The 18,909-nt window shown below is 39.9% G+C and overlaps 1 protein-coding gene across 1 annotated transcript in view; it reads right to left on the reverse strand.

The window, feature by feature from the left end:
- The window catches only part of FRZB (frizzled related protein), a 34,170-nt gene extending 16,350 nt beyond the window's left edge, over window positions 1-17,820 (reverse strand). Inside the window, exons 1-2 of the mRNA XM_065880383.1 lie at window positions 16,559-17,820; window positions 9,621-9,668 (exon numbers count right to left, since the gene is read on the reverse strand). Coding sequence (XP_065736455.1) covers window positions 9,621-9,668; window positions 16,559-17,036 — 526 coding nt within the window. The 5' untranslated portion in view covers window positions 17,037-17,820. The remainder of the gene's footprint in view (window positions 1-9,620; window positions 9,669-16,558) is intronic.
- Window positions 17,821-18,909: the final 1,089 nt, after the last annotated feature.

Consider the following 18,909-nt stretch of genomic DNA (forward strand, 5'->3'; position numbering starts at 1 on the left):
GGCTCCTTGCCACCTACAGAACTGCGGTGCCTACCAAAAGTAAGCAAAGCGATCAGAATTTTTTCAGTAGTGCCTGACTCTGCTATTTTGATTCAGGTACACCAAGCTAATTTCTTTCCTGATGTAGGAAGTCCATTTGAACTATTATGTACACATCCAAAATTTGAAGGATCAAACTTAGTGAGCCAAAATGATCATGTATGTGGCCATTCTAATAAACATTAGTGCTAAAGAGTATGGCAAAATTAAGGGCACATGAGTTTAAATCCCATCTCTGTCCCTTCCTACTTATGTGGCCTTGGGCAAGTTACAAAACCCATTTCTACACTAATGCTGGCTACCTCAGAGGGTTATTGTAAGAATTTAAAGAGTAATTCACATAAAGAATTTGGCACAGAGCCTGGTACTTAATCACTCGTTGGATGTTAGCTAGTAGTAGTAGTAATATATAAGCAAACCAAAAAGATTGGAAGGAAGATACTTATGCAAATTCAAGAGCAGTTTATGAAACAGAAGAGATAATTTTCTAACAAAAAAATGATCTATAAGTTTGAGGATAAAAATTTGCTAAATTTTCTCCTAGAGATAGAAACTTAATTTAGATGATTACATTTAGTTTGGGAGGAACTGTATAAAAAGAATAGAATTTAGAAATCATATTGGTATTATGATCACACACAGGCATACTATTTCACAATAAAATGATACACAGAACTAAATGGGTAAATCTCAAAAGCATTATACAAAACGAAAAGCAGCCAGTCACAAAAGAGTATGTACTGTATGATTCCACTTCCATGAAGCTGAAGAACAAACATTAATTTATAGTACTAAAAATCAGACCTATGCTCACCTCATGGTGGGGTAGGTGATTGACTCGGCACAAGGGAATTCTCAGGGGTAATAGATATGTTCTTTTTCTGGATCTGGGTGATAGCTACATAGGTATATACATTTGTCAAAAGTCAATGTGCCATATACTTAAGAATTGTGCATTTTACTGTAAGTACTATTGACATAAAAATTCATACTTACATGAATTCCTTTCATTTTTCCATAAAGTGTCATGACTTAGCAGCTGTTCATTACATGTTTAAAATAATATTTATTTCCTAAACATATACATTGGGCAAAAATATCATATTAGATTCTATTTTGGATTAGAGCAGTATGTGGAAAATGCAATGAAGTTGATTGGTGAACTCAGGTAATATAATCAGGCTTTAAAAAGCAAAACTAACATTTGCTTAATTTAGCTCAAAAAACAAACCTCGAACATTGTAATAAAGGTCTCAATTCACAGTAATTTGCACTTTGTAAAAGGGAATTGCTTAAGATTGAGGGAACTAACACTATATTAATATGAAAAGGAAATTTAGTTTTATTCCTTTAGGATTTATGTCACTGGAAATTTTAAAATAAACTGTCTTTCAGAAGGTTTCTGGATCCACAAGTCATTCAGGATATACAAAATGTAGAGAACCAATGTGATATGCCTGTTTTCTCCTGTGAGATCTGAAGTGTTAGTTTTGTGATATATAAAAGAGGTCAATTAAGAGGGAATTCCCTGGCAGTCCAGTGGTTAGGACATTGCCGAGGGCCCTGGTTCAATTCCTAGTCGGGGAAATAAGATCCCCGCAAGCCACTCAGTATGGCTAAAAAAATAAAAAGGTCAATTAAGAGAAAAGCAAAGTGGGTCTTTCAGAACATCATGTATCCACTCAATGTCAACCACACAGAAAAGAGGTGGGAGAAAAGGGTAGGGCAGCCAACTCTTCACTCCATCCCTGTTCTTGGCATCAAGTATGCCTGGTACAAGGGGTGGTGAATGGTGGGTGGATGGACTAATAAGTTTATTGGTAGATGGACTATGAAGTTTCAGTACTGGGGATCTGGGAAAACAATGGTGCCACATACTAAAACAAAAGTTGCAAGGAGTAAATTTTTAATGAAAAGAAAATTATTAAATAATGTAGTATTTGAAGTACAAATAAGCTGCCCAGGTGGAAGTGTTTACTGGAGGAGAAATGTGGAAATCTACCTGCGAGAGTGATCAGAACTGTCACAAGAGTGATAATTAGGCCTATGTGGCTGAATGACTTCCAACAGGAAGAACTCGTAAGGAGAAGCAGAGGTCAAGCACAGAAACTCGGGGAATGCCCATGGCTGGCGGACAGGAGGAAAAGAACTAGGACAATTTGGGTAATAGCTCAGGGAGAAGAACACTTAGGAATAAGTATTAATCAAAAGTGTCCAGGGACTTCCTTGGTGGTGCAGTGGTTGAGAATCTGCCTGCCAATGCATGGGACACGGGTTCGATCCCTGGTCTGGGAAGATCCCACATGCCATGGAGCAACTAAGCCCATACGCCACAACTACTGAGCCTGCGCTCTAGAGCCCGTGAGCCACAACTACTGAAGCCTGCGTGCCCTAGATCCTATGCACGGCAACTACTGAGCCCACGCACCGCAACTGCTGAAGCCCACACCCTCTAGGGCCCATGTGCCACAACTACTGAGCCCACGTACTGCAACTACTGAAGCCCTTGTTACCTAGGGCCTGTGTTCCGCAACAAGAGAAGCCACCGCAATGAGAAGCCTGTGCACCGCAATGAAGAGTAGCCCCAGCACAACTAGAGAAAGCCTACTTGTAGCAATAAAGACCCAACACAGCCAAAAAAGAAAAGTGTCCAATACTGGAAAGCAGTGAAAAAAGCATATATTTGTAAGCTACTACATAATTACAAAATACAATTTTTATCTATCCTAATTTTATTTTCAAATAAAGGGTAGAAGTTGCCACAAGTGAAGTCAGCCTCTATAGTCAGTATACATTTGCACCAAAGGAAAAAAAAAAGTGGACTCCTTCCCAAAATTAGTAGGAAGCCAAAGGGGAGGAAATAAATTTGGAGAAGGAGAGAGAACGGGTCTATACTACCCAAGCTAGGCATTGGTCATCCCAATAAAAGGGGGGGCGGGGCGTTGCCACGGCAGGCCTGGCAGGTGCAAGCAATCAAGAATCACGTTACTCAGCTGCTCAGAGGAATTTCTCAGAAGCACCTTGGAAAAAGGGTCAGGAAGGTGTTAGTGAAAACTGGGAGAGTACCCAACTTAACATCAGCAGATATTACTCATGTTTCCCTAATTTGAAAATATATCAGATATGGGACTTCCCTGGCAGTCCAGTGGTTAAGACTTTGCCTTCCAAAAAAAAAAAAAGACTTCGCCTTCCAATGCAGGCTGTGCAGGTTCGATCCCTGGTCGGGGAGCTGGGATCCTATGTACCTCCTGGCCAGAAAACCAAAACGTAAAACAGAAGCAATATTGTAACAAATTCAATAAAGACTTTAAAAATGGTCCACATCAAAAAAAAAAAAATCTTAAAAAAAAATTTTTTTAAAGAAAATACATCAGAATTCAGCAGTCAATATGATCTGATTTTATATTAAAAAAACAGACCCAGAATAACAGGTTAAGTAATTTGGTCATGCTTACACAGTTAATTAGTGTCAGAATTTACTAACTATATCACCTCTTTGGGGAAATTTGTGTTTTTCAAATACAAAAGCTCATAAATTGGTCACCATCACCAAGTAGAAAACTGGGGCGGGGGGGCGGGAATCTTTTTCAGAATTGTTTTAATAAACAACATATCTTTTCATTGCACCATTTGAATACCTGCCTTAATTTTCTGTGTTGATTTGACAGACGAAGTGACTCAGGAGAATAGAACTAAAATTGTTTTTCTCCATATTCCATGTTATGGAAACTAGAGAGAATGTACACCTTATTACGATAGTGGATTTACAACAGCAAAACACACTCACAAACTGGAAGCTGCTCAGACAGTCACTATCTCCCAAAAAAGAAGACTGTTAGCCTTTGAGGCAAAGGATAAATTAACTGGAGAGAAAGAATTTCATTTCCAGATTCCAGACAGAAACAGCTTGACACTTTTGAAAGAGGGGTTATGAGGGTTACAATGTTTTTGTGTCTTCCTCATTTCCTGCTTGATCATAATCAACCTCAGCTGTTACATTACTCCAAAGCACAAAATTTTGAGTGTGAACAAATTTTCTTTTCTTTTGGAACATGTGACTATGTCAGTGTGTTTCTTCACAAGCAAATGAGCTTGTTTTTGCCTCCCTGTTAATTTGTTTTCATCACTCCCATTATACCAGGGGACAGGAAAACATTTATAAAAGAGAAACAGTAAACACTGAACCCTGGAACACTGTATTCATTCTAGGTAGTTTTACACATTGAACTATCTTTGTGTATGAATGTACAGTGTCATTAATGTCTTCTCTCTTTCACACACTGAAGTGCTATATTATTCTAACCATAAGTTCTAGACAAATTGATAGCACATGCATGCGCTTGGCCTGAAATTTTGACTCACTAATTGTACTATATACTAATGAGGTTTTCTGTTTGTTTTCAGCAAATGTGAATAGCAGGAGTGATCCTTAAAATAGCACCACTACTGGACACCAGTGATTTCCAGCTAATTTTATGACACTATAAGAACACTCAATTACATTAAAAAGGTAACAACATAATTCTAAATAAATCATTTTAATTCACTTCTGTTTTTTAAAAGATAAATGTTTGTTTGGTGCACACTGCCTCATGTCAAATACTTGTCACTCTGATAAGATTCAGTGGAAATCAACAGTGAAAACTCTTCCAATCTAATGAAAATTGATGTTTCAAATTTATTTACAACTTACTAAAGATTCCACTTCCACCTATAAAACACCTTACAAGGCAGTACATACAGACCCAAACCAGTGCACATTACTATTTCCAGAAAGTAAGAAAGAAGTATACAGTAACTAATTGTAGTTGTAAAGTTCCTGCAGAAACAAATGCAGCATTAGTCATAGTAAAAAAAACAAAACAAAACTAGAAACAGTGCAAATGTCCAGGAACATTAGAATGAATAAATGAAGTGTGGTATACTCACATGATAGAAAACTATATAGCAATGAAAATTTAGAAGTTCTGCTATACACACCATAATGAAGAACAAAGGAAGCCCCACACATGCACGCACACATGCACACACACACTATATATATATATTAGGATTCCATTCATAAAAGTTGAAAATCAGGCAAAATTAATCTATGCTGTTAGAATTTCTGCTAGTGGTTACCTCTGGGAAAAAAGGTGGAAGTAGTGGTTTGGAAGAGGCACAAGGAAGTGTTTCTGGAGTGCTGGTAATGGTATACATCTTGATCTGTGCAGTGGTTACATACGAGTGTTTATTTTGTGAAAAGGCACTGGGCTGCATGCTTATGATTTGTGCCTTTTCTGCACGTATGCCATACTTCACTTAAAGGTTTATTTTATGGAAAGATGGAGTAAGTAGACTCCATCATGTCTCTCCCACGGAACACAGTTATCAAACAGAACGCAAGATGTTGCTACTTAAGGACTCTGAAAAGTAAACAGTAGCAGGAAGTTTGAGGAGAAGCTCAGTACCATCAGACTGACAGTGGGTTCATCATTCTTTCCACCTCTGATACCTCCCAGCCTGGTTTCAACACAGCCAGGAAGTAGGTATCATGCAGAGTCCTCCAGGAAAAGCCCCCTGGTTCTGACTCAGGAAGTCAGAAATGGTCTCCTAACACTCCATTCTCTTCTATCCCCATCTCTGAAGCAATCGTGGGACAGTGGTGGCAGCAACAGCTGCTGCAAGGGAGGTCCTTGGAAGCCTAAAATGCCGATGGAGGGGAACCTTCCTTTCTGATGTGGTGTCAAGAGACTGGGACAAACCCCCATTGCTTTGTCCTCCACCACTTGGCCCCTGATACAGAAGAAGTCACGGAAGTATATCACAGAGTGGGATAAATAAAGCTCCAGCTTTCTGGCCAAAGGACAAAAAGGGGGAGCCCCCAAGGAACAGAAAAGTACTAAGGCAATCACAGAGAAGGAGGAGCTTGGGAAATGATCCCATAAAAATACTTATGGACTGCTGGGCTCACCCCTGGGTATATGTAAATCTGACACTAAACAGTATACTATAGACTTTGAAAACTCGACTATGGTATAAATCACAGCCCTGATCTCACACTGGCCACTGAGTAGTGTACACATGGGATAGATCTGAAAGGCACTGCAAATGCCTTTGGAAGTGGAACTGATATTGAAATCACAACCCACAGAAGACTACTCAGAATTTGCAGCCTAACCCAGTTAGGTAGACTGCTGCTAGAACAAAAATATCACCATTTCCCATAAGATTTTAAGGACCCAAAGTCTTAGAACATAATATTCAAAATGTCCAGGATCTAATGAAAAATTACTCTGCCCATGAAGAACCAGGAAAATCGCAATCTGTATGGGAGAAGACAATCAGATGACACAAATGTTGAAATTATCCACCCACGATTTTAAGGCAGTTTTATAAAAATTCCCCCAAAAGTAATGGTGAATACCCTTGAAATGAAGGGAAAGATAGAAAGTCTCAACAATGAAATTCAGGATATAATAAAGAACCAAGAGGAAATCGTAATTTTGAAAATTACAATAACGGAAATTTAAAAGTTCACTGGATGGGCTCAACAGCAGAATGGAGAGGACTAAGGCAGGAGTCAGTAACCTTGAAGACAGGCCGATAGAAACTATCCAATATAAAGAACAGAGGAAGGCTGGGAGGGAATGAACAGAGCCTCTGGGACCTATGGGAAATATCAAAAGGTCTAAAATTCATATCATCATCAACTCACAAGTAGAAGAGAATGTGTATAAAATATTTTTTGAAGAAATAATTGCTGAAAGCTTCCTAAATTTGAGAAAAGGTATAAACTTATAGATACAAGAAGCTCAATTAACCCTAAACAGGATAAACCCAAAGAAATCAATGTCCAGACGTACTGTAATCAAACCGCTAAAAGGTAAAGACAAAGAAAACATTATTGAAAGCAACCAGAGAAATCTGATGCATTACTTACAGGAGAACAACGATCTGAATGACAACCAATTTCCCATGAGAAACACTGAGGACAGAAGTAAATGAACTAACATTTCTTAAGGACTGAATGAACTGCCAACCCAGAATTCTATATCCAATGAAAATATCCTTCAGGAATGAATATGAGATGAAGACATTTTTAGATGAAGGAAAACTGATAGAATCTGCTGCCACCAGAACTGCTCTAAAAGAAGTATAAAGGAAGTTCTTCAGACACAAGGGAAATGATACTAGAACATCAGGGAAGAAGGAAGAACAACAAATTATAAACATCTGTATAAATACAGTAGGCTATTTTTCTCCTCTTAAGCTGTTTAAAACATATTTAATGTTTGAAAGAAATATGAATGGTTCAAAGAGAGAATACTACATTGTCTCATGGAAAGATATATATATATATATATATATATATATATATATATATATATATCAGACAGACACATACATGGGTGTGTCTGTGTGTGTGTGTACACATGTGCACATGAGAGAGAGAGAGAGAGAGAGAGAGAATGAGAGAGAGATACATTCAAATAACCCAAGAGAAAGCTAGGAAATTGGAAACAGGAATGAAAAAGAGAGGGAACAAACATAAAACAAATAAAATAGTGGCTCTGAATACAAAGATATTAATAATTACAGCAGATGTAAATGATCTAAATATACTAATCAAAAGACAAAGGTTGACAGAATGGCTAGAAAACCAACCAACAAAAAAACCAACTATATGATGTCTAGAAGAAATTTATTTAAAACATAATGATGTAGGTAAGTTAAAAGTAAAAGGATAGAGAAGAAAATTGATACACCTTGCAAACACTAATCAAAAGAAAACTGGAGTAGCTATATTAACGTAAAACAAAATAGACTTTAGAAAAAAGAAAATTACCAGAGATAAAGAGGAACACTGCATCATGAAAAGGGTCAATTCACCAATAAGACATAAAAATATTAAATGTGTACACACCAAATAATATCACCTTTGACTTCATGGAACAAAACTGACAGAACTGAAAAAAGAAACAGAAAAATCCACAATATTTGGAGACTTAAACATTTCTCTCTCAGTGATTGATAGATGTAGTAGATAGAAAACCAGCAAGAATATAAAAGAACTAAAAAAAAGTATCAATCAATGAATCTAATTGACATTTAAAGAACATTCCACCCAATAACACCAGAATATATATTTCCAAAGTGCACATGAAACATTCACCAGGGTAGATCATATCCTGGGTCATGTAATAAATCTTAACAAATTTAAAAGATTAAAATCATACAGATTATATTCTTTGACCATAATGGAATTAGAATAAAAAATTAATAGCATAAAAAGAAAAGAAAAACCTCCAAACAGCACCAAATTTAACAACACAATCCTAAGTAAGGCATGAATCACAAAGGTAATCTCAAGGGAAATTATAAAACATTCTGAACTGAAGAAAAATCAAAATAAAACCTACCAAAATTTGCAGGATGCAACTAAAGCCATTCATAGATGCAGAGCACCTAGAACTCTTAAGCTAGTGCAAAATTGAACAGTCATTTTGGAAACAGTTTGGCAGTTTTTTATGAAGTTAGACATACCTTTATCATTTAGCCCAGTAATCATATTCCTAGATATTTACCCTAGAGAAATGAAAACTTACGTTTACACAAAAACCTATACACTAATGTTTATAACAGCTCGGTCGATGATAGCCAAAAAGTGGAAACACCCTAAATATCCTTCAAGATGTAAATGGGTAAACAAATGGTAATACATCCAAGTAATAAAATATTCAGCAGCAAACTGGAATGGACTATTGATACATGCAAAAACTTAGATGAGGGCTTCCCTGGTGGCACAGTGGTTAAGAATCTGCCTGCCAATGCAGGGGACACGGGTTCGATCCCTGGTCTGGGAAGATCCCACATGCCGCGGAGCAACTAAGCCCTCAAGCCACAACTACTGAACCTGCGCTCTAGAGCCCACGACCCACAACTACTGAGCTCACGTGCTACAACTACTGAAGGCTGTGTGCCTAGAGCCCGTGCTCCACAACAAGAGAAGCCACTGCAATGAGAAGCCCGCGCACCGCAACGAAGAGTAGCCCCACTTGCCATAACTAGAGAAAGCCCACGCGCAGCAACAAAGACCCAATGCAGCCAAAAATAAATAAATTAAATAAATAAAAATTAAAAAAAAAAACTTAGATGAATCTCAAAGGCATTTTGTGTGTGAAAGAAGCCAATGTCCAAAGTTTACATACTCTATCATCCCACATATGGCAATCTCAAAAAGACAAAAGTATAGCAATGAAGAACAGATCAGGGATTGCCAGTGGTTAAGGGTGGGAGAAGCTCAAGGGAACTGGGGTTTTCTTGTTTGTTTGTTTTGAGGTTGTGGAACTGTTACGTATACTGATTGTGGTGGTAGTTACACAAATCTAAATATGCATTAAAATTCATAGACCTATACACCAAAACAAAAGATCAAATTTTACCATGTTAATTTGAAAAATAAAATACAAACAAATATTTTTATTTGTTTACTTTGCAAATATAAGACACAAACTTCCCTAAATAAGATTTGAATATCTAGGTAACATCAAGACTAATCTGACCACAAAAGAAAACCAGGAAGATAGTGATATACTCACCACTGCTTGCCCCTCTACAGTTTCCATTACTAGAATCCATAGGAAAATCTGAAAGGAGGTGATAGAATAAAGTAAGAATCATAACATGTTCATTATTATTTCAAGAATTCCCATATTAAAATCTAATTCAGTCACAAGTTGATTTGGGTAAGAACCCAGGTGTCTCAAGGAAATTGATTCTTGTTAGTGTTGTAAGGTTGACACTCTATCATTTGTAGGTCAAATAAGGACACAATGTATTCTTTCATGTGATTGACAGTTGATATACTCTTTTGAATCTTCATCAACTGTGCATACTATTTCAGTATTTAATAAACAAAGTTTCTGAGTTTCACAAAAACTTCCTGTAGCTTTAAAGCCCATGAATATATTAGGTATTCACCCAACACATTTCTTGATGGCTAAAAGAACTAAATACACCTCTTCAATAAACAGATGTATCACACTTCACTGGCATACATGTTAATTCTTAGTGCTTAAGGAAAGCATGCAGAAAGCATTCTTGTGCTCTGGGTTAACTGCACACTAAACAGTTCGTTTGCCTAAAGGAAGCCTACCATCCAGGGGACTACTCAAGCCAGTGCCATTAACAGACACAGTAATAATTGGAATGCGCCATCAACTCTTTTCATGATCCCCAAATCCCACAAAATGATAAATGGTAATGAAAACGGTAATTATGTAAAGTTCTTCTTTGTTCTAGTTTAGAAATCAGCCTCTAATGAATAACACTGAGTGCCCCAGCAAAGCACTATGCTGTACCTAATTATATGTTCTTACTGACACTTCAACTCAGTACACTTACACGAGCATTTTACATTTGTATTAACACTTTATGTTAAATGAGTTTAATGCCTCTGTTTATCCTAATAGAAAATAATGTTCTTCCTCTGTCCTTTTTCTTCACAGGTCATATCATGAATAAATTAAACAAGGAGGGGTAATACCATTTTAGAACAATAACACCCAAAATTACAACTAATGAATTACTTTCCCAGGCTTAGTAATCATTAGCTGGTATTTTAAAAGGTATATCCTAGGGAGTTTCCTGGTGGCCTAGCGGTTAGGATTCTGGGTTTTCACTGCTGTGGCTAGGGTTCAATCCCTGGTCGGGGAACTGAGATCCCGCAAGCCTGCAGTGTGGCCAAAAAAATTAATAAAAAATAAGAAAAAAAGTTATATCCTAGGAAAGATGGCAGTCACCAAATAAAAATATAGATAATTAGGCAACAAAGACTTGATTCTAAAATGTTTGGTTCCACTCAGGTCAGATACTATGAATTCTATTCTTGAATAAGTCTAATATTCATGTGATAATATGCATATGATTTATACAAAGATGATCTCTCCATAAATTAAAAAAGTATATTGATCCACATTTAAAATAATTGCTTAATGTCAAAAGGTTGAAATAAAACTGAAAGATAAAATTCTTCTCTTGGAAAAAGAAAACCCCTTTGAAGCAGCTGAACCTGGGAGCTTGGTTTTCTTCTTTTACTCTTATTCATAGGAAAATGTTTCTACACTTTTTAAAGCGCTTAGACATCAATTGTTAGAATTATAAGAGAGAAAACCAAAGTTTTCTGATCATAAATAATCCAAAAAAATGTTTTCAGAAAGTTAAACTTAGGAATTCTAACAAAATTATCCTAAATTAAAATAGTGGGTATTATTAGTAGGTTTTAATGCCCCAAGGATTTCAGGTAGGGGTCATAGAGGTTTCCAGGAGAAGAGTTTTAAAAAAGAGCTGGAGAAGGAAAGGAGGGTTTTCCAAATAGAGAATAGCACATGCAAAGGTCTGGGGTGAGAAACCACAGGACTCATCAAAGGACCTGCAAGTCTTCCAGTGGGGCTAATAGAGTGGTATAAGCAGAGAGAAAGGAAACTAGAGAGGTAAGAAGGCATGAAATCATGAAGACTAGAGGCAGATATCAAAGGATTTTAAACAACAGATTTGTACTTCAGAAAGATCACCCTGTTGGAATAGGGAGGCATCATACCGGAGGTCAGCAAGCCAATTATCATTCTAGCTCCATAATGCATGGAAGAAATGGTGAGGCCAAAACAAAGAAAGTACCATTAGGGAAGAAGGGGAGGGAACTGGATTCAGAGTAGATCTAATAGTACTTGATACCTATTGAATGTGGGGGATAAAGAAAAGGGTGGAAGCAAAGCTGACTCCCAGGCCTGGAGTATGGGTGTGGCGGTGCCTCTTAACAATACAGAAAATACTAGACGAGAATAGTCGTATGAAGGTAAGGAGATGATGAGTTCACTCTGGGGCCTGCAGAGACTGAGGGGCTCAGGGTTAGACAGGAGAGTCTGGAATGTATGTCTTCTGCTGTCTCAGAAGTGCAGAGAAGTACTTGTCTCTTATCTCTTGGAATCCATTGTCCAGGACTGTCTTCTATTCTCTTAGGCCCTATATAAATGGGCTTTTGAAATGCAATGAAGAAAACTTGTTCCTTTAACTGAAATCTGATGGTTGAAAGACACAGATTCTCTGTACAGTTAGTATCACCTATTTCTTCATAAGAGAGGAAATATAGCTTAGAACAGGTCCTGGTTTGAATCTTCTTTCTATTAATAGCTTTATGGACTTGGTGCACTTAACTTCTCTAGATGCTTCAGCTTCCCTTTGTGCAGATAAGAGTAATAGTATTATACCTACCATGCAGTTATTATGAGAATTAAATAAATTAATATGCACTGCCCACTTAAAACAGCACCTGGAACATACTAGGTGTTGTTAGTTCTTATTCTGTGGCCGCTAATGATTCTTGTTCTGAGAATGACACGTCCTCTTCCCAATCACATTAATGTTGATTTACGATTTATCATTCACTTCACATGAATATTTCTTTTTGTTCTTCACAATCTCAATGTTAAAGTCAAATGACTTGCTCAAGGTACAACATTAATGGCAAATCTGGGATTCCAACTAAGGGCCCATAACTTTAAAACTGGTGGTCTTTAAACTGAGGATATATAGCCAATTCTTAATCATTTAAAACTCTGTATGGTGGTTCTTGGTCTCCTCTTTTGATACACCTAGTAGGAGGAGAAAGGACAAATATAACTTAGTCATTTTTGCTATTTATAGCAAACAACTGTTTAGAATTTTGCGGGAACAAGATAAAAGCGAATTATTGAAATACAATTTGGAAACTACATAAGATTCCATTACCACTGATAATTGTGTTAGCTATAAATAGAATTTAATATCATCACATTCTAAAATACTCTTCTCTACCCCATCCAGAGTGCCTTTCGATATTTTACATTATGAAGAAGCTTTAGAATCATGTTTTCTCTCTAGTCTTAATCTAAAATGTCCATTTCTCCTTTCCATTCCATTTTCCTCCTCATATCACACTAAATAATTCTCCCTTCTTGGTATTTGGCCCCTCAAATATTTGTAGAACAGGGCTAAAGAAAAGGCTGCCTGTTCCCCAGAAAGTGGAGAAATGATTAAACAGCAGTGCATGCATGTGAAAGTTGGCACAGCTCTGCCAGGCGAGAGAGGGCTGGGAGAAATGTGCTGGGCAAGAGCTGGGGTGACAACAAAAAGCAGCAATGACTGAGGAGCGATTATAAAGCCCTTGGCATGGCAAACCAGGAGGCTGCATAAACACCAGTTAACTATCATACCATACATTTTCTTAAACACTCAACGTCTACATTTCTGAGATAAACTATTTGTAACTAACAGACATCCATCAGACTCATTCTTCAGACCTATTGCTCCCAAAGGGATTTGTTCTTGAGCCTGAGGTCCAGGTCCATTTGTGTACAATGAAATACTAAGTTTATATTCAGGAGAAATAAGATCCACTTTCCCAGTTAGTTCTCGGTGTGAAGCTTGTTTCCCAGAGTTGAACTGATAAAGATCTAGGCCGTATCTGCATTTACCAACAGACCATGTTTGTCCAAAAAAACAAACAAAAAACCAATTTGAATAACAATGATAATAATGGTAAAATAGCAACAGCAGCAATTTGTTGAAGACCTACTATGTACCAGATGTCCATGGGACGTAGGCAGTACGTCCCCATGTTACAGATTAGAAAACTTTGAATTGGAGAGGTTATATCATTTCCCTATAGTAACAGTTGGTATGAGGCCAGAGTCAAGATTCAATACCCACCGAGTCTGCCCCATTCCAAGCACATACCCTTTACTCACTATACAATATTAAAGATTTGACTAATGTCTTAATTAACTGGCTGAATGACTAAATTGAACTGAATTCTCAGATAAAGCAGGTGTACATGCAGTCTCAACTCTCTAGTAAATATAAAATGTGGAAAAAGAATAAACTTCATGTGAATTTCTTAGTAATAATCAGGAAGATACAATCTTTTCTTTATAAAAATATGTTTGCCCCTAATATTTCAAAACAAAAAGTAGTTTGAAGCAATATTTCATTTCAATAAGATTTTGCTTTGTAAAATGTCCTTAAACTTGTTGGTGGAGTCATAATGTACTACAAGGGAACAGATCTGAGTGAACGGTAGGATTTGAAAATCCTCTTGACATTGAAGGAAAGTAAAAGGTGGTTCCATAGGAACATAGGAACCTAGAGGAAGGAAAAAAAAACCCTGCTTTATGAACTACCATATCCCACTGAACCAAGGAGCATATTGCATCATAAATTAAACTGGCCACATGTGGTAGTTCCTAAGTAATTCCAGGTGCCTGACAGTTTGACCCAGGATAGGGAGTGTAATTTTCAGCAAGCTGGCCTTGGAATCCACCATTCCATTCCCCTTCCCCACCTCCCCTTCAGCTCCCTCCTGCCACAGTCTCTGATTCACACTGAGGGTTATGGTAAAGGGAAAGGGAAGGGAGAACATCACTAAAATACAGTTCCAACTGCCACCTACCCCTACTTCTTTTTCTAGCAAGGATGCTGTCAGCAAAGCACATTATGGCATTTGAAAGCAGCTTAGCAATCAGGTTCCATGGACTGACAAATTGTTTCCATGCATGTCCTATTTGAGGGCTTCAATGAGGCAATTGTTCTACATTTGGTCTGATGATAGGCAACTTAAGGGACACTTAAGGAAACTGCTTTCCATTCATATTGACCATGGCTTTTGAGAGCCATTAACCTTGCCAAACCTCTCTCATTTGAGGTGCATCTCTAAGAGAGGTTTCAGAGCAAGAGGAGCAATGCATTTCAGTGTGAACCACGGCCACCTTATTCCTAGCCCTTGGCCTGAGAAGAGCACCAGCATTTAACTAATCTAAGCGTCTGGCAGACCAGGGCAGCAACTGAGCTCTCCCAGTGTCTGCACAGCCTGTAACGTTAATGAGTACAAAAGCTCAAGAGTGCTCTTTTCGACCAAAGATTAATAAGAAATACATTTCTTTTTGATTATTTTAAACAACCAGTTGTTGGTTCGTCATTAAAATCAAGACAACTATAGGGGTAGTCAAAGGTGATAAACTGAGGTGACCATCAAAAAGCTCTTGAAATCTTTCTGTTCAGTTTGGTTTTGTACAAGTACTTTTCCCCTCCCCACTCACTGTATGTTAAGTGGGTCAATGTGCACAGAATGCAATTTTTCCAAATCAATTCCCGGACCACCAAGAACTATTTTACCCAGAAACGGACTAAGGACATGAGCTTAGGCTGAGCAAGTTGAGAGGCAGAAGAAAAAGTTGATGCCCCAGAAATGAACAGAGAAGGAGGTATAAAGACATCACATCTAAGGGCAGAGTTGATCTGGGGAGGGTGTGGAAGAGGACCAATCATAAAAGATTGGGTTTATATTTAAAGTATATGAAGGGTGAAATTTTCACGTTTTGGGTAATCGGTAGGAATGATTTTGAGTTAGAATTAAACAGACTATAATGAACTAGATTTAGCTGGGGTCTTAAGAGTTATGACTTCCCTAATTAGACCAAACACTAGTGAGAAAACAACTTGTGATCGATTCCATTTACTGTAGAACTGCAATAAAGTTTTACAGTAGGGAAAGATTGAAATGAACCGGTGGTTGATGCACACAGAGAAAGGGCATAAAATAAAGTATCAAAGACAAATTATTTGCATAGCTTAAGAGTGGGATAAGGGGTGAGATTAAAAATAACATTACATGAGTGTATGATGATAACACGCCTTAAATATAACTCCTTTCATCCATATGTCATTTACAAAATGACTTGAAGGCATGTGGGAATGTGAAAGGAGCCCAGCAATTTCACTCAGCCAGCTCTGTGGCTGCAGGAAGTCTCAGGAGCTAATTAGCAGTGGATGGCAATGTTTCCCAGCTATTTCAGTCTGGAATGGAAGAACAATTTATCTCATTGAAAGGAAGGGGAAATTTAAGGTGAAGGTAATTGCTCAAACTGGATGTTGAGCAAACACATACCACTAACATCTGTGGGTTGGAGTAAGGTTACTGGAATTATCTTGGCATTTTTAACGATTAGAAGAAAACAGTTCTTCAGTTCTCTGTTTTCACCATACAATCTTGACAAGTAGCTAAACACGAGGAATATAGAAAACTGATGACTGAGAATGCAAGAGAATCAGGCAAGAAAGTTAAGTGATTCTAAACAAATTAAGAAAGTAAGAAAAAAGCATCACTATAGGAGATGTGGTTACTTGGACACATAAAGAAGAAGCGAAGGGGCAGTGTTGAGTAGAAGTGTAATGGGAGTGGAGGGAACTGAGTGTTTTAGAAAGACAGATCGCCTACTGAAATAGAGTGCATCCGTTGGAAGGGTGATGAGGTGAGAGAAAAAAAGGCATGGTGCTCGACAGAGCAGTAATTAAGAGAGACATTAAGAGAAGTGATCCAAAGAGAAAAGACAGAAATCAGAGAGTAAAGGCGAGTAACAAGGACTCCCAAGAAGTAAGCGGCTGGAGGACGCGCTTGGGCGGGGGGAAGGGGGGGCGCCGCAGGTTGTGCAGTGTCAGGACTCACCGGCTCCGTCTGCAGTGACGATGGCCTCGGGAGAGATGCACACGCCGCGGTCATAAACCGGCAGCTCCTCACAGGCCAGGCTTTCCGGCCACGAGTGGCGGTATTTGATGAGGATGGGCTCACAGCCCTGCCGGGCCCGCTCGCACACAGACTTGCAGGGCTTGATGGGCTCGTGCTGGAAGTCAATGGTGCAGATGGGCGCGTACATGGCGCAGAGGAAGAAGAGCAGATCCGGGCTGCAGTGGGTGCCCAGCAGACCTTCGAACTGCTCGATGGCCAGGATGGCGTTGGCCTGGGTGCTGTGGTGCAGGTGGTTGGGCATCTTGGTCATGTTCCAGGGCAGGGACTTGCACAGGGGGATGCGGACCGGCTCACAGGCTGCCGCCCGCGCTCCGGGCACGCGGAGCAGGCAGAGCGCAGCCAGGGCGAGCAGCCCAGCCCGCAGCAGCAGCATCCCTCCCGGGCTGCCGCAGACCATGATCCCGGCGGGACGGGGCAGGGTGCAGCAGTGCCGAGGACGCCAAGAGGCCCGCTCCGCCGTCTCCTCCTCCCCCCTGGAAGTGGACACAATGATCTGGGAGCTTCTCCTCCCCCGGCAATCTCACAGCTTCCTTGGATCAAATTCCCCCAATGGGGTACCACGAGCTTCGCCGAGCTCCGGCCGCCGCCGCCCCTGCCGCTCCTGCAGCTCTGGCTGCTCTTTCCCGATGTCTAAGCCTTCTGGGGCCGCAACATCTATTTATTCCTCGCTCCCTCTGGCAGAAGCATCGGACTTCGCAGATGAATCAGATGAGAGGAAAACAAGAGGAAGCGAGGGAGAAATAAAAACAAAAGTAGAATTCAGCTGAGGTAGCTGGAGCTCTGGGGTGTCACCTCCCCTGGATTACAAAAAGGTGCTAAAAGAAGCATGAAATTCTCCCAAGTGAGGAGGAGGACCAGAGGGGGGTTGGGGAAGGGGGGAACCAGAAGGCAAAGACTCCTAATGCGGGAGGACGGTGCAGGAAGAGTTTGCAAGTCTCGTAGGCTGAGCAGAAGGTCCAATTTTTGGTGTGAGCTGCGGCCAGCCAGCCGCAGGCAGGAGGGCACCAGCAGGAGGAGCCTCGACGGGAGGTCTGTGGCTCCGACCCTCAGCTCTTCACTTTCCTACCTACTGACCCGACAGGCAGCTCCGCCCCGGTGCAGTCCCAGCCCTCCAGCGCTCGCTCCCCTTCCCGGGAAGGGAGTGAGGGGTCCGGAGAGAGGTCTGTGGGTTGGAGGCGGAGGAAAGGGAAGCCTGGAGAAGCAGTGAGGATGCGAGAACCCAAGACAGAGCAGACTTGAGACGACCACCTCTTCCCCACCCACACATGGGGGGAGCACCCCGTCAGCCCCCCACCCCCGGCTCCAAAGGAGAGCCCCCGGCCTCTCACTGAAGAGCCCACCCCAAATCCCCACGAAGGAGTGCCCCCAGTTCCCCACTTGGGAACCCACCCGAGCCCCACGCCCCCTGGAGATATTTCCTCTAAGCAAACTATAGCCTCACCTCTGTGATCACCGGCTCTGCAGAAAGTCAGACCTGAGGGGGGAAGACTTAAGCAACGTCACTCAATGTCCAAGTCGCAGGAAACAGGGACCCCTGCAGCGGTGTTGGAGCCTTATCAACCCAGAGCTCCTGACTACAGAGGTCTGCATTTTGAGTAACTAGGTGGAGGGAAACTGCCTTTCATACAAGGAGAAGAAACGCTATATAATTACAAATAGGCCACCAGAAGCAAGATATGGGTGGGTTTTTTGTTGTTGTTGATATTTTGTTTTTCCTTTGCCCTGCAGAATTAAAACTTTTGAGTTTTGCTTTTTAAGCTTCGAATTGAAAATTGCTTTAAAGTACCTGGGCATTTTTTTTTCCGATTTTACTCACTAAAATAAAATGGCATTTATTAACTCTTCTCACCAATAATTTCACCTAACACTTGAGAGATGTGTAGGAAAATTACACTACACTGGTAATGATAATGATGATAATGACAACAATAAAACCCTTTTCATCCAAATGAGCTCAATCTAGAAAAGAAAATGGAAAACAGATCCCCTCCTGGTCTGCTCCTTCCACTAATGAGCTGCCTCTTTTCCTCCCTCTCCCCCTTCCTCCCTTTTCAGGGCAAATTGTAAATGAATGACCTACAGAGGCACTCCTACCCTGCCCTTTCAATGGGAAATTACTGAGCAAAAGGATTGCAGAATGTCAGAAAACACAGCCTTCATTGAGAAGAGAAGGAAACAAACCCTAAAACAAAACAGAAGTCACCTTTGCTCTGCATCAGTGAAACATTTCGCTGCTTTAATCCAGCCATTTATCACAGTCAATAATAAGC

Source organism: Phocoena phocoena, chromosome 7, assembly GCF_963924675.1.
Source record: "Phocoena phocoena chromosome 7, mPhoPho1.1, whole genome shotgun sequence".
Lineage (NCBI taxonomy): Eukaryota > Metazoa > Chordata > Mammalia > Artiodactyla > Phocoenidae > Phocoena > Phocoena phocoena.